Raw genomic sequence first — 13,982 nt, forward strand, 5'->3', positions numbered from 1 at the left:
TGCTTCAAGGAACAGTGAATATGCTACTTATATTTCGTGCGTAATGACGCCTCGAAAAAAATATTCCTTAAGAGAAAACGCGTTACACAGCCACGGATATTTTGCCATCAACTTAAATTTATTTCGCTAGAAAATCGCTTATTGTTTGATAATAAAAAATGTATGTGTAAATTATTCCCACGTTCTCTCGCTAGACATTAAATAACGTATATGTAAAACTTGAAAGATTTCTCTTAGCTTCTTTTAAAACTGAACTTATTTATGTTTATCCTCAAATTTAAAGATAAAATTAGAATCTTAAAGGAAGCTATTTAGTGCGTGATCACACTTTTTCAAAGCGCATCACACCAAAATGTGTATTTTGTGGGCTAACCTCTTTCATAGGAACCATATCCAAGACGCACCGTTTTCTTTAAATGAGGTGTTGATGTATTGATAACAAATCCCTACAAATCGAATAAGTGCACCGTTGGGCCTAAGACAAAGGTGAAAGCTTGTGCCAAGGTCGTGCGTAAATTACGCACGCAAATTTTAAAAAGGATTTTTTTTTTTATAGCAGTGCTTTGGTATTTATAATCTAACCTTTAACGTGACATGTTTTATTATTCCCTTACCAATAATAATCTAAACTGCACGAGAGAAAAATGAAGAGAAAACTGGAAACCTCTCACCATTTTTGTAATTGATAAAATAGCATTATATGAAAGAGTTTAAGTTTTAGGTTTAAGGCCTGCAAGGCTGAATAAAATGTTTCCGCACTTTGTGTGTGTGTCTGGTGTGTGGCTGAGGTTGCAGGTCAGGACCCTGGCCCTTCAGCCATCTCTCCACATCTCTCAGGGTATTGAACCAACAACGACGAGATGGAGAAAAAACACTTTAGTAACCAGGCGCTTTGGTCCATCTGCTGTGCTTAGCTGAGCTGATGGGGGTGATGATATCGGGGAAATGTTCTCTGTATGATACAAACTATATAAATGGGTTGTTTTTTTTTTCTGGTTAACGGTGCTTAAATGGCCCGGTGACGCATACACATTATATATTGGAAAGGTGGTTAAATGTCTCTATAGGAAGCCCGCACTGTTTATTTAAATAGAGCGACTTTGCACCAATAAATCTTTTCAATAATGCACACAATAACAGACGATTTAGTCACTTTTGACAAGCAATACTTGGCTAACAGCTCCCTATAGAATAAAGGGACACTTGGTTGTCATTCTATTATTACAGGCTTTAAACTGTATGTTAACAATTCAAATTTTTTAAAGTGAAATTAACGATTGAGTTTGACAAATAGTAGATTCAAAGAGCAGAATTTTAAAGGCGTGTATTAACAGGTGAAATCAAGACAAAATAATAAACATCCCTGTGTGTATCTCTTGAGATAAATAATAGTTTCCCTCATACTTATTCTCTTAAGGGCGTCAAGGGTCAGTTTAATCTAATTCAAATGAATATTTTGTATGGTATTTGCGTCACACACGCTAATTGTATCCTGTTCCAACACAACAGTAAGATACATCCAATAACTGTTACCATAAATCTGCAAAAAATGTTTGGCAATTTACATTATTTTCTCTATAAATGTGTCAAACAAACCTTTGCCGGGCCTTCTCCACAGCTCCATGGCGCGTCCGTTAGTCCTACTCCCGGCTGCCTTGGCCACATCATATTCTCTGGATGTGTAAAATTTAAAAAAAAAAAAAAGTTAACTTAGATTGACAACTATATTAATGTGGACTATAAGCCCTCATAAGCGTTGCATGCAGCCAGCCAGCTCCACATTTTTATGGGATCCTAATGTGGAGGGTCTGTGGACCAGGGTCCTGCTCTCTGACTCAGTAATCCACAAGGTTGAGAGGTTTGCCTCATTTACATAATGTTAGAGGTCTGGGCCGAGGCCTACCTTTTCTTTTCGCCCTGAAAAGACATCATGCTGCCGCTGGCAAAAGAGTGGAAAAGGCGCACAGAAGTCTGGAAAATTTTCAGGTATGACATATTAATTTTAATAAAGGAGTTGATTATCTTAATCTTTATACTTTAATAGGGAAAAATACTTTTTTTTTTAACTGTGAGCATTTGCTTTACACCTGTTATCCCTCTCTTGCCAAACACACGTTTAGTTTTGGGATGTTTTCGGCGTCTTTCTGTCAACTCCAGCTGACTTTGACATGCGCACGGATTGTTTGGTTTACCTCAACAACAATCAAGTCGAAGCACTTCACATTAAATCCGCTCAGGCATCTGAGGATTTGAAAAAGAAAAACCTGAAGAGTAAATTCGTGTACTAAAATATGCATAAGAACAATGATTTATTACAATCAGGCATCAACTCAACCGGAGATTGTCGTTCTCGATATGTCGCTTTAATTGATGACTGACCATGTCAAATCTTCAATTGCTCAATTAGGGTAGGTAGCTACTTGCTGCCATGCCATGCTAAATTACATTAGTGGCTTCATGGAGACGAGTGTTTCCTTCCTCCATTAAAAGGAAGCACATTTCACGTCTCGACTCACAACACCTGCTCCTACTGTTGTCTGCTTCGAGGTGTTGATGGAGAAAATATACAAATATCGTTAGAATTATATTTATGAGCAGCATAATAGCCATGCCTCTCAATTATTGCATGGTTATGAGCCATATAGGCTCGGTAATACAAATCTATAAAGGGCACATGTAAGGCTGTAATGGAAGCTACATTAACTGGTGTTCATTATTGCAATTTGTAGTAGCTCTTTTCTCTTTTGACCTCCCCTGTTGTGCGTCTCTTCCCCTGATTCTTCCCCTGGCGCCAGTCAGTTTGCACAGAGATTACAATGTCAGGTCAAGACTGCAAAGTGTCATTATGGTGACCAGACTTGAGGGTTTGAGGCTTAAAATATTGTCTCCAAATTGCATTAAGTCTAATGAAACAGCAGTGCTTTTGTTTTGTTTTACTTTATTTTATTTTATTTTTTAGAGAAATAAGAAATAAATAATGGGTTTACACCAAATTAATTCCAAAACTGAGAAATTGTTTTCAGAAAAAAACTTGTCATTTTTGACAAATATATATTCTATAAATCTTGTGTATTAAAATTATAATTTCTAATGGATATTAGATAGTGATATACTCACAGATTGAATGGATATTGCCGCTCCCTTTCAGCATTTTTTTGTCATTTTGAGCTTATTTGGACTTGTCCCTTTCTGCTGGGGCCAAAATGATGCTTAAGAAGCATAAATGAGCCGGTCATACAACTTCATTGTGCCTCTTTGATGATACTCGGTGGCCCCTTATGTCTGTTCAAAGTGCTCTCAAAGTTTCCAGAAAGAGTGGAATTCCCTACTGACGCAAAATAGTCATATGTGGTCAGATCAGCTGATGTGCAGCACATAATGGGTTATTCTCACCTGTATATATGAGAAAGGACAGCATCATAAACACGTTTTATTCGTGTATATACAACTTAATATAAAGCAAAGTGTGTTTTCATGAATTATTTCCCTAAAATGTCAATGACTATTGTTTGCTGGTTTAGGAGTTTTGCTCCGCCCCCTGTGTTTGTCGTAAACCTGGCTCCTGGCTCCAATAAACCCGGGCTAAGAGCGCCCTGGGCTCGCCTCCTTCTCCAAGGCGATCAATAGGATCTCAGGCGCTCTACAAGCACTCTCTTACGTAGACATCCACCAAGGAGAGAGCCGATACAACAACACGGTTGATCTGCTCAAACACAAAAATCTACCTGCTTTCTGAATCATGTCGTTGAGCCCAAAGCACACTACGCCTTTTTCAGTGACAGATATTTTGAGTCCAATCGAGGAGACCTACAAGAAGTTTAGTGGCATGGACGGCGCAGGGAACCTAACCTCTCCACTGGGAGCCTACCGACAGCCTCAGGTGTCTCAGACCGGCATGCAACAGCACTCCATGGGCCATAACGCCACCGTGGCCACCACTTACCACATGCCGCACACCGTCTCCCAGTTCTCCCACAGCGCAATGGGGGGATACTGCAATGGAAGCATTGGCAACATGGGAGACCTCCCGTCGTACCAGGAAAGCATGCGGAATAGTGCAGCAGCAACAGGGTGGTACAGCGCCAACCCAGATCCAAGATACTCCACAAGTAAGTTTTTTGTTGTTTTTTTTTTTTTTTTTTACCGCATTTATGTACACTTTTCTCGTTTTATTTCGTCGTAAATAAAAGAAATAAATTGGCATTTCAGTAAAGAGAGAGAGAAACAACGCACGAAACTTAACACGTATCGCTTTTTTAAAAATATTTAATTCATGTTTTGCAGCTAACGATAAAAAAGTTCGTGCATATACTGTACATTATTTAATAAATCTTTAATTTAAATTGATCATTTCTGACGGTTAAACTGAAAAGGAGATCATTATTTCAAGTCTGTTTCGACTTTTTTTTATCTTTGGCATGAGAAAATACTTGAAAGCAAGATCTAGATTATTATTATCATTATCATTATTATTATTATCATTATTACAATTATTATTATTTTATGATTATTATCAATGTGTATTTAAGATTATGCTTTCTAACTTTAATAATTAACACATATAGCAGCCAATAATCAATAAAGACTACTACAGGCGAAACAGTGTTCTCCTCTTCTGTTTATTGAACGCACGTATATGTATGTATATTTTTAAGTTTCTAGATTCATGGGACCTTCCACAGGTATGAACATGACCGGCATGGGGAGTCTCTCAGGGATGGCGGACGCCACCAAATCCATGCCAGCTCTCCACGCTGCGCCCAGGAGGAAACGGCGCGTCCTGTTCTCGCAGGCTCAGGTTTACGAGCTGGAGAGGAGGTTTAAGCAGCAGAAATACCTGTCGGCGCCCGAGAGGGAGCACCTGGCCAGTATGATCCACCTGACGCCGACCCAGGTGAAGATCTGGTTTCAGAACCACCGGTACAAGATGAAGCGCCAGGCCAAGGACAAGGCGGCGCAGCAGCTGCAGCAGCAGCAACAGGACGGTAACCTGTGCCAGCAGCAGGCGCAGTCCCCGAGGCGCGTAGCCGTGCCAGTTCTGGTGAAGGACGGTAAACCGTGCCAGAACGGCTCCAACACGCCGACGCCGAACCAGCAACAGGTACAACAGAGCCAACAGCAGAGCCAACAACAGAACGGAGCCGGAGTTGTGCTCGCATCCACGACCAGCAGCCTCACCCAGCATCAAAACCAGCAGCAGGTGAACGCTTTGGAGCTGGAGGAGATGTCGCCCAGCCCCCCCTCACTGCACAGCCAGCTCAACATGGCCCAGATAGACACATCTGCTGTAGATTACACCAGTAACATGGTCAGCTCAAACCTCCTCTACGGCAGAACGTGGTAGGACTTAATACAGTACTGTCACTTTTTTTTCTATGTGAACCTGCGGATGAGCCCATGCAAGAGCAAATTTATATATACACATGAACATAAGTTTCTGTGTTCATATGTATATATGTTCATATATAAATATATATGAAGGCTGAACACGGGGGCCCTTTGGTTTTGGAGGGGACAAGGCGCACAGAGGCGCACCAGCTGATCAGGGCACATTTTCTTGACATCTCTGAGAGGGGAGTCTATTTTTGAACATTACAGAAATGGCTGCCCTTGAAAGCAATTATGTCGTTTCTGGACCTTTTGTAATCCATGTTTTGGACCTTCCTCATGATGTTTTAAACGTAGTCTATGTTGTTGAAACAAAAAGGAATGCTGCTTCACTTGAGTTCGGACTTGGGGAGGGGGTGAAGGTGGGATCAGGTTTGAAGTACACTAAGCCACCACTCCTTATTTACGGTGATAACCTGGTATTTTATCATATTAATATTGTAAACTAATGTATTCATTTAGACTTATTAAATAAAGTAGGGACTTGTATATTTGGCTAACACACAAGAATGCGTTTAACTGTATAATAATCGTTATTCCGTCCACTTTTATGTTTTCTTTATTCTTTTGTAAGTTAAAAAGGAACAAATGCGTAATGGCTGCTGTATATGTTTCAAAACCAAGTGAACGTTAACAATAAATAACTTGAAGTGTGAGAGCTATTCCTGAAGAAGTAATTTTTTAAAAGGGATCTGTTTTTGGAGTGCATTTTCATTATGTTGTGATTGAGACCAAATTGAGCAGGAAAGCAAGGTCGATGAGGGAGCCAGCATTGTTCAGGTGACATTTTGGAGGGCTGCCTTTATGGAGGATGTCTGCAAGACTGAGACCGGGAAATCAGCCTTTTAAAAAAAAAAAATCACTATCATTTTCAAATAGGTTTTAGTGACATTATTTTATGCATTAATATAACTGTTCTAATTCCTTCAAAAAAATAATTTCTTAAAACGCATTGATCTTGCTTTGTGTTATAGGCCCAGACTTTCGTTTTGCCGCAATATAATTGATCTATTTATTGTGAATGCGAGCTTCTCTAAAAAATACACAATGACTACTAATTATTGTAATAACGGATATATTATCCAAAGGAATGGAGCACATGCCCCGTATTATTATGGTGCTGCATTAAAGTTAATTACACACCTAATCATAGATTATTATTATTATTATTATTATTATTATTATTATTATTATTACTTTCATTATTATTGTTATGCACAGGCCTCAGTGGTTAGATCACATGTTTATCAAAATAAAACGTCCCAACTTCATTTTAAAATGGGCTTTACGTTGAATAATTTAAAATGATGCTTCTTAATTTTAATTTATTAATTTTAAATTATTTAGGACTTTTAATTCCGATTCCTCGTTTATTACTTAAAATGATTTAGAGCGTAAGTAAAGCTGGATGCGCGTCAGTTAGGGTTTTTTTCTGTTTGTTTGTTTTGTTTTTTTGGAGCGCACTGTTGTTTATAAATTGGAAATATCCTAATAGGTCCGTTATCTTAATTTTATTGCAATATGTATTTCTTTAAAAATGTTTTTAAAAAAAAAACAAAAAAACTTCAGAGTTAAATCAGCTTTATTTTTTTAACCTATTTCTTGTTTTATATTTTTGACCCAATTATTGTTTAACAAAATATATCACAACCATAATTTAAAAAAAAAAAATCTAAAGACTTTTAAAGGATGCAATCTAAGTTTTAAAAAATACTGCAAGAGTTTTTATATTTTGTGTTATTTTATTGTTAAATTACATTTTTTTTCTCTGATGTATTGAAAGGCACTGGAAGTAAAATACCCAGCAGCACATTGCCACACTTTCTTTCCCATTCACACACACACATTCTCATGGTGTATGCAGACACAGACACACAAACACACATATGAGCCTCATTCTGATCAATCTCTTTACAAGATGAATGATTTGTACAAACAAACTCCAGAGTGTTTAAGGTCATCACTTAGCATCAGTGTCGCTTCCCCTTTGCTTCTGTCCTCCTGTTTTGTACACCAGCAGTGTCAGATAATAGTCACTAACATTTCATTTCCTGTGGTCATTTAAACACGTTTTGAAATTACTTCTCAATCTCCTTGCTGATGACACCCTGTGATGATGATGATGGCTATCAGTGTGTCTCAATGGAGACCTTGGAGAGCCCCCATTTCCAACCCCTTCACATACCTGGCAGCTGTATGTATATGTGCTATCATCCCCACACTCGAAGGAAGCCTCAGAGCCAATATGCACCTGACATTTGGAATTGAGCGCTGCAACTCCATCAGAAGGGAGTTTGATAAGAGCGTTAAAAAGAGGAATGCATTCCACAATGTACACTTTGATAATGCGAGGTGTTTCTGATTGATTTTGTCTCTAAATTGAGGGCACGAATGAGCTGTCAACAAAGATTTTTGATGGTGTACCGCGTGAAATGAAAGTGGAGGTGAAGCCATTCTTTTCTCTTTTCAATAGCCATAGTTATGGCGCACTAATAGGCTATGCTTGGTAATCACTGGCTATTGTGCCTGTTGCTTCTCTCAGTTTATTGGGGGGTACCTCTCTTTGTAAGGATATATGAGACAGGCTGGGCACTGTAATTGGTGCTGGCATCATCATTTCTGTCTGGAAAGTTGTTTTTTTTTATATAAAGGCTGCAGATGCTACTGTGTGGTGTTACTTCCATGTATGTAGTTGCAGAACACACACATGTGCACATACAAATGCATGCAGCTCACATTCACAAATAAAGCAACCAAATAAGTCATGCATTAGATTAAATTGCCTCTCGTGCACAAAGCGGATATTTCCAGGAGAGCTGGAAGGAGTCTCTTACTACCTCAATGCCATATATACTGTTAGTACACAGCATAAAAGGCAGGGTAATCTATTTCACTGTTGTAAAGAATTTTTAGACTATTCTTCTCAGGTAATTGCAGGTTGCACTGCATAATGTGAATGTGGAAGGAAGCCTTGCTTCAGACTCTACATCCCCCCACCCCAAGTCCCTTCCTCCCCATTATTCTACTTAATATGTCAGAAGGTCTGATCGCAGAGAAACCTTTTCAAGTCCTATTGATGTGTCCCTCAATTGACCATGGCAACCTAGAGAGCGCTAATTGGCAAAGGCTTAACATTATTGGCTACATAGTTTACACAGAAACATAGGCCAAACATATAACCCTGGTCATACACAGTTTACTGTTTTTGTTTAGTTTGGCCCAGACCAACAGGTTGTTTTGTGTTGTTCGTCTTAACAAAAAAAAAGAAGAAAAAAAGCAATTAAAACAGAAGGCTAAAAGCAATGTGGCCTAGTTTCTAAGTGGAATATAGTGGAAGATTTTTCCTGAGGGCATATAGGTAAAATGTGGCTCCACACAACAGAGAGGATTTCATGTTGTTTATGGTATTCTATATGATAACATACATGCATATAGTCAGACATCATGAATAGATATCAAGTCTAATATCTAAAGTTTACTCCCACAAATTCCACCACCTCCTCTCTCCCTCCCTTCCCAGAAAATAGTCCCCAAATCTTGCCCCATGTGAAATGATTAGGAGTGGCGGGGTCTGCCTTTCATTTCACTGTGCGAATGAATGCATTGAATTGGCAAGTTCTGAGAGACACAGAGTGAGATTTTTAATTAGTGTATTGCTCTCGCGTTCTGCCAAGGAGAGACAATCTCTCTCTTTTTCAATCTCAAACCTATGCCTGCTGAATTTGTTTGCTTTCCAAAAAAAAGAGAATGAGTCACAGCAAGTCTGCAAGTCGTTTGCCCCACGCCGGAAGCGAGAAAAGTTCCCTAATTCCAGTCATTTTCAGATGGAAAAAATAGCCTGCAAATAATCATCTTCCTACAGAGGGGGAAAAAACATTTCAAGAAGGTCATAGGACTCTGAAAGCAATTCTCACTCTAATAGATTTCCATGAAATTAAATACATGAAACCACATTTTTGCTGTTGCCTTTAGTTTGACGATAACATGAACTCAAAAGCACACACACACATGTGCACACACACAATTATGCTATTCCAGGACTTGCACTGGCTAATTCCATTGCTTACTATGAATACCATTTTAGCAATATGAGGCCAAAGCAATCTTTTGAAGACTATTCACAAATGTCTGTACTGATGGCAGGGGGTTAGAATAGAGGACCAGGTTAGGAGTGTGTGTGTGTGTGTGTGTGTGAGGGTGTGTAGTGGTGGGGGCAGCATCCCTTATTAGAAAACCATGTCACATTCTCTCCTGCGCCGGCCGGACTCACTGCGCTGCCAGTAATCCCCCCTCCAAGTCCCCCTATGCATGCTCATAAGTAGTTAGAGAAACTGTTTTCAGTTGCCACTAATAACTACTGACCTCCAGTGACACAGGCCAACAATAGGTTTGTCAGGCCTGAAACGCACAACCAAAGAAGCTGATTAGGAACTCAAGAGGTTTGAAGCAAGAATCAATGGCCGCTCTGTCCTGCCATGGTGCTTCCAGCATGGCACTGATGATTGTGGGACCTCCATTAGTTATGCCTCATTAAGTCCCACAAACTCTTCTTTAAGAAAATTAGTTTAGCTAATTCTAAAAAATCTATTACGGCTATGGAGCCCCTACTGAGGTGGCACTGTGTTTAGACTCCAGGCAAGGACAGGCTGAAGAAAGATCCCTAAAATCAATCGATTTGTGTGCTCTTTCCTTCCTTTAATGTTTGTATTTTAAGCCCACACTTTTTGACCTCTAAATTTCTCATCTAATTCTGTGTTTCCTTGGTGTGTTATTGACAAAATAGAAATGCGTCACAATGCGATATAATGCATCAGTGTCCCACATAGCAATTTTGTTGTACAGAACTGCAGAGGACTTCTGTAAAGAAAGTGTAAACTTCATACCACCAGCTATGTGAGGTGACACATTTTTAGCCCAAGGAATTTGATATATTTTTATGACTGACTTAGTTTATTACATTTAATACAACATATCTGGCATATTTTTTTGTCACCATAAAAATCAAAAAATGTCATTTTATGGTGTATAAAAATCTGTCCTTCACTTTAAAAAAGGAAGTAAAATGGGACAAAGACTTAACTCACAGTGAAATGGCTGACTGTAAACATCAGTAACCAATATTTTTCATGACATGAAGGAAAAGTTTCTGTATAACCCATTTGTAAGCCATAAGTACTCCCGTTGTATGGCCCTGTCAACTCCAGTCGACAGGGCCATACATGATATAATTATACTTTCAATCTGCACACTACAACAAAGAGGAAAAATCAAGCTAGCATAAAAGACATTTCATTGTCGGCTCCAAACATGTAAAGAGTTGAAGTGAAAATGATTATTGAAAAAATGATTATGAATTATTTTTTTGTACTTGGAAATATGAAAAAGACACATTCACAGGACAAAAGAGTTCATCTCTGTCCTTCACAACACTCCTCTTTACTTTTGAACCAGCGAGCAGTTTTGTCCCAGCTCACCGTTGCCACAGTAATGGCCAGCTGCCAGTCTGCGGATTACTGGTTAATAGGGCCAGGGCTGAAGAGCAGTTCAATGAAGGTAGGCAATGGATAAGATCAGTGTGTGTTGGCTAGGGCATAGTTATCAATGTGTATGTGTGTGTGTGTGTGTTTCTGTAAGTGTGTTTTATTTCTTTTTATTGTTTCATGTCTTTTTGTACACACAATCTCACCGTATTGTCCTAGTGTTTATGCACACGGTCATGCATTTTAATTTGAGATAAATAGGCGTGCATGCTGCAAACATAAAACACAAACACAACAGGGAGGCAGGATTTGTACAAGTAAAAAAATGCTCTGGAAAATTCAAGGACGCTTTAAACATGCTTGTAAAAAAAGAAAAAAAAACCTGAAAAATGCTCTCAGAACTAGTTAATGGGGGGCAATGATCCAACAGCAAACAGCTAAACACAGACATGCACGCGCGCACACACACACACAAATTGACATGAATGGCAAAAGACAACAGAAACAGCCAGCGCTCAATAGCTTCGTCTGTCAAATTAAGCCTAGAAGGACATAATCGTTTCTTCAAATATAACATTCTGTAATCTGCCCCCTTCAAAACACGCAGACGTCTCAATATATCTGTCCCGGAGGGCCATGGGGGCCAAAGAGGACCACCCACTTTCTTTTCAATTATCATCTTGCAGCAACCTGTCTCCTCTCCAGCATTCAGCAGGAGACACTGACTGCTCTCCAGAGGGAATTACAATTAGACTGCTGTTTGTCCCTCCAATAAACTTCCAGACTGTAGCTGACAATCTCAACTGTGTAGAGCATGTGACCCCGAGGACAAACAGGATTACGCCCCAAATCCCATGTTCCTTTACTCTGACTCCCCTCTTCCTCTTGAGTTGCTGTGGTCAGGGGGGTCTCAGGGTGGAGGCAGGGATGGGAAATCTGGGGACACAGCTGAATACCCCTCCGAGTGTACAAATATACAAATGACTTCAGGTGTAAGTGACATCAATGTAGTTTCACATAGCCATTAACTCTAGTTTGTCCATTTCACAGAAATTTTAAAAAAGTGACAGGTTTTGTTATTAACCATGGCCTGATGGCTCTTGGCCACAAAAACTTACTCTGTGGCCACCAAATTTAGGAGCTTCATGCTTAAAAATATTAGCATCCATCCCTTTAATACACCATATGTTTACAAAGATATTGTTTTTATCCTCTTGATGTCTTTTTATTTATTAAAGTGACATATTTGAGGGAAAACCATGTTATGTTGTGATACATTTGTCTATTTTCTATTTTTATGTAAGTTTACATTTGGGTTATTAAAATGTACTTGGGCCAGTGCTTAAAGTATTACTGTCTGTCTCAGACTTTATTTTCTGAATTATTATTACATGATTTGGTTCAATATAGGGGTTTAAGGTTTAAGTCATTTTGGGTAAGTTTGCAATAAGGTTTCCACTTTAATCTAAAGCAGTGGTCTCCAATTTGGGGTCCAGATCACCCAGAGGGGTCACAAGGTAAATCTGAAGGGTCACAAGATGATTACTGAGATAAGAGTAAATCAAAAATATGATTATTATGTATAAAACTGCTTATCTTGTCTGACTCCTCAAATCATTTCCCTTTTCCCCTTTAGGTAATGGAAATGGATAAGTCAAAAATCCCTCTGGTCCAGTGACATAATACAGCTGTAAAAAACAGATCACCCGTCTTTCCTCATTTTAAAGAGATACAAGCCAAAAAGGTTGGGTAACCACTGATCTAAAAGCCAGCCCAGGTCTACAAAGTCCATACCTTTTGCAAAGTACAGCCAAAATATGACATTTCTCTTTTTCTCTTTTTTTTTCATAAATAACTGTATATCTGGATGGATTAGGCTCTAGAATATCTTACTAGTTTGCTTACTAAGTGAGATATTGTACAATTGTACAACAGTGCCAGACCTAACAAATTTGGTGCCCTAGGCAACACTCCCCCTAAAAAAACTCTGGGTGGCACCTGGAGTGGCTGCCTCAGTTTTAAAATGTATTTTAAATGTAATTTAAAATGTAATCTGATTGTACAACATTTAAACACAAAGTGGGTTTTTTTGCAAAAGTTTTGTTCTATTTTATATTTCAAAGTTTTATTCTTTAAATTTAAGTTTATGAATGATAACATTTTAATCTTTGTTTTTTTAAACTGTTGTTATTAATATTGAAAACCAAGGAGGGGTGGTCTCCTTTTCTTCCAGCAGGCTAACATTAGTCTATTATTTACTTGTTACTTGTATCTTGTGTTTATTATCTGTCTGTTATAACCTCATCAGTGCAAATAACAATCACACTGAGAATTTGTCTCGGGGACACCAATTAGGGCACAATCCCCAGGGGACAAAGGCTCTGTTTCAGATGGGAGTCACACTACCCAGTGGACCTGGAGTGTTTATTTGCCCCGCTGTAGCCAGCTGGTCATACGAAGGCACAGAAAGGGTACATTGACTCTACCCTGCAGGGGGTAGTGGCACAGCAAAAGGGAAATGGGACTCTTTTTCAACTCCCCTCTCCACAATGCAGCACACCCAATCAAAGAGCCCCGGAGCCTTTTGTGGGGGCGGTGAGTGGACAAGGGAGGGAGGGAGGGAAGGTGGGGGGTGAATTTGGGCTGCCAACCCCTCCTCCTGCCGCTGTCCTGTCTGTGCGGCCAGCCACACTTCACAGCTAATTAGCGGTCAGATCCACTGGCCCCTAATCAGCAGGACATGTTAAAACTGCCCTAATCAGGCCTAATCCTGGCTTTGTGTCATACACACAGGATTCTCCTCTCTACTTACTCTGTCTGCTGTATTGATTAAGGCATCATTTGGGGATTTGGTGGTCAATACACTGCAATCTGCAATGGGCCATAGGTGTGCCCTGCATACCATTATATGATGTTGTCTGATGAAACTTCTATTAGAAGCATGGGTGGGTTTCTTACCTCCCCAGCAAGTGATGCAGAATATTGAAGACATTTTGGTGATACAGTGAGGCAAATGTATTACTGTATCAGCTCATTTTCATCACTGGCCACGTAAAACCGAAAGAAAAAGTGAGAAAAACAATTGACGTTTACAGGCTAAAAAGGAAATAACTC

At 39.3% G+C, this 13,982-nt stretch overlaps 1 protein-coding gene across 2 annotated transcripts; it reads left to right on the forward strand.

The window, feature by feature from the left end:
* The first annotated feature begins 3,618 nt into the window (after window positions 1-3,618).
* Window positions 3,619-5,923, forward strand: nkx2.4a (NK2 homeobox 4a). 2 transcript variants are annotated; one of them, XM_088087431.1, is made up of 2 exons: window positions 3,619-4,109; window positions 4,656-5,923. In XM_088087431.1, the coding sequence occupies exons 1-2, from the start codon at window positions 3,740-3,742 to the stop codon at window positions 5,342-5,344; spliced, it is 1,059 nt and encodes a 352-aa protein (XP_087943557.1). In that variant the 5' UTR covers window positions 3,619-3,739; the 3' UTR covers window positions 5,345-5,923. The 2 variants fall into 2 exon arrangements, with proteins under 2 accessions (XP_087943557.1, XP_042357186.1); XM_042501252.2 differs by having other exon boundaries at window positions 4,683-5,923.
* Window positions 5,924-13,982: the final 8,059 nt, after the last annotated feature.

The sequence above is a fragment of the Plectropomus leopardus genome, chromosome 14, assembly GCF_026936395.1.
Source record: "Plectropomus leopardus strain MGB_pleo_1.0 chromosome 14, ASM2693639v1, whole genome shotgun sequence".
NCBI classification, from domain to species: Eukaryota; Metazoa; Chordata; class Actinopteri; order Perciformes; family Serranidae; genus Plectropomus; species Plectropomus leopardus.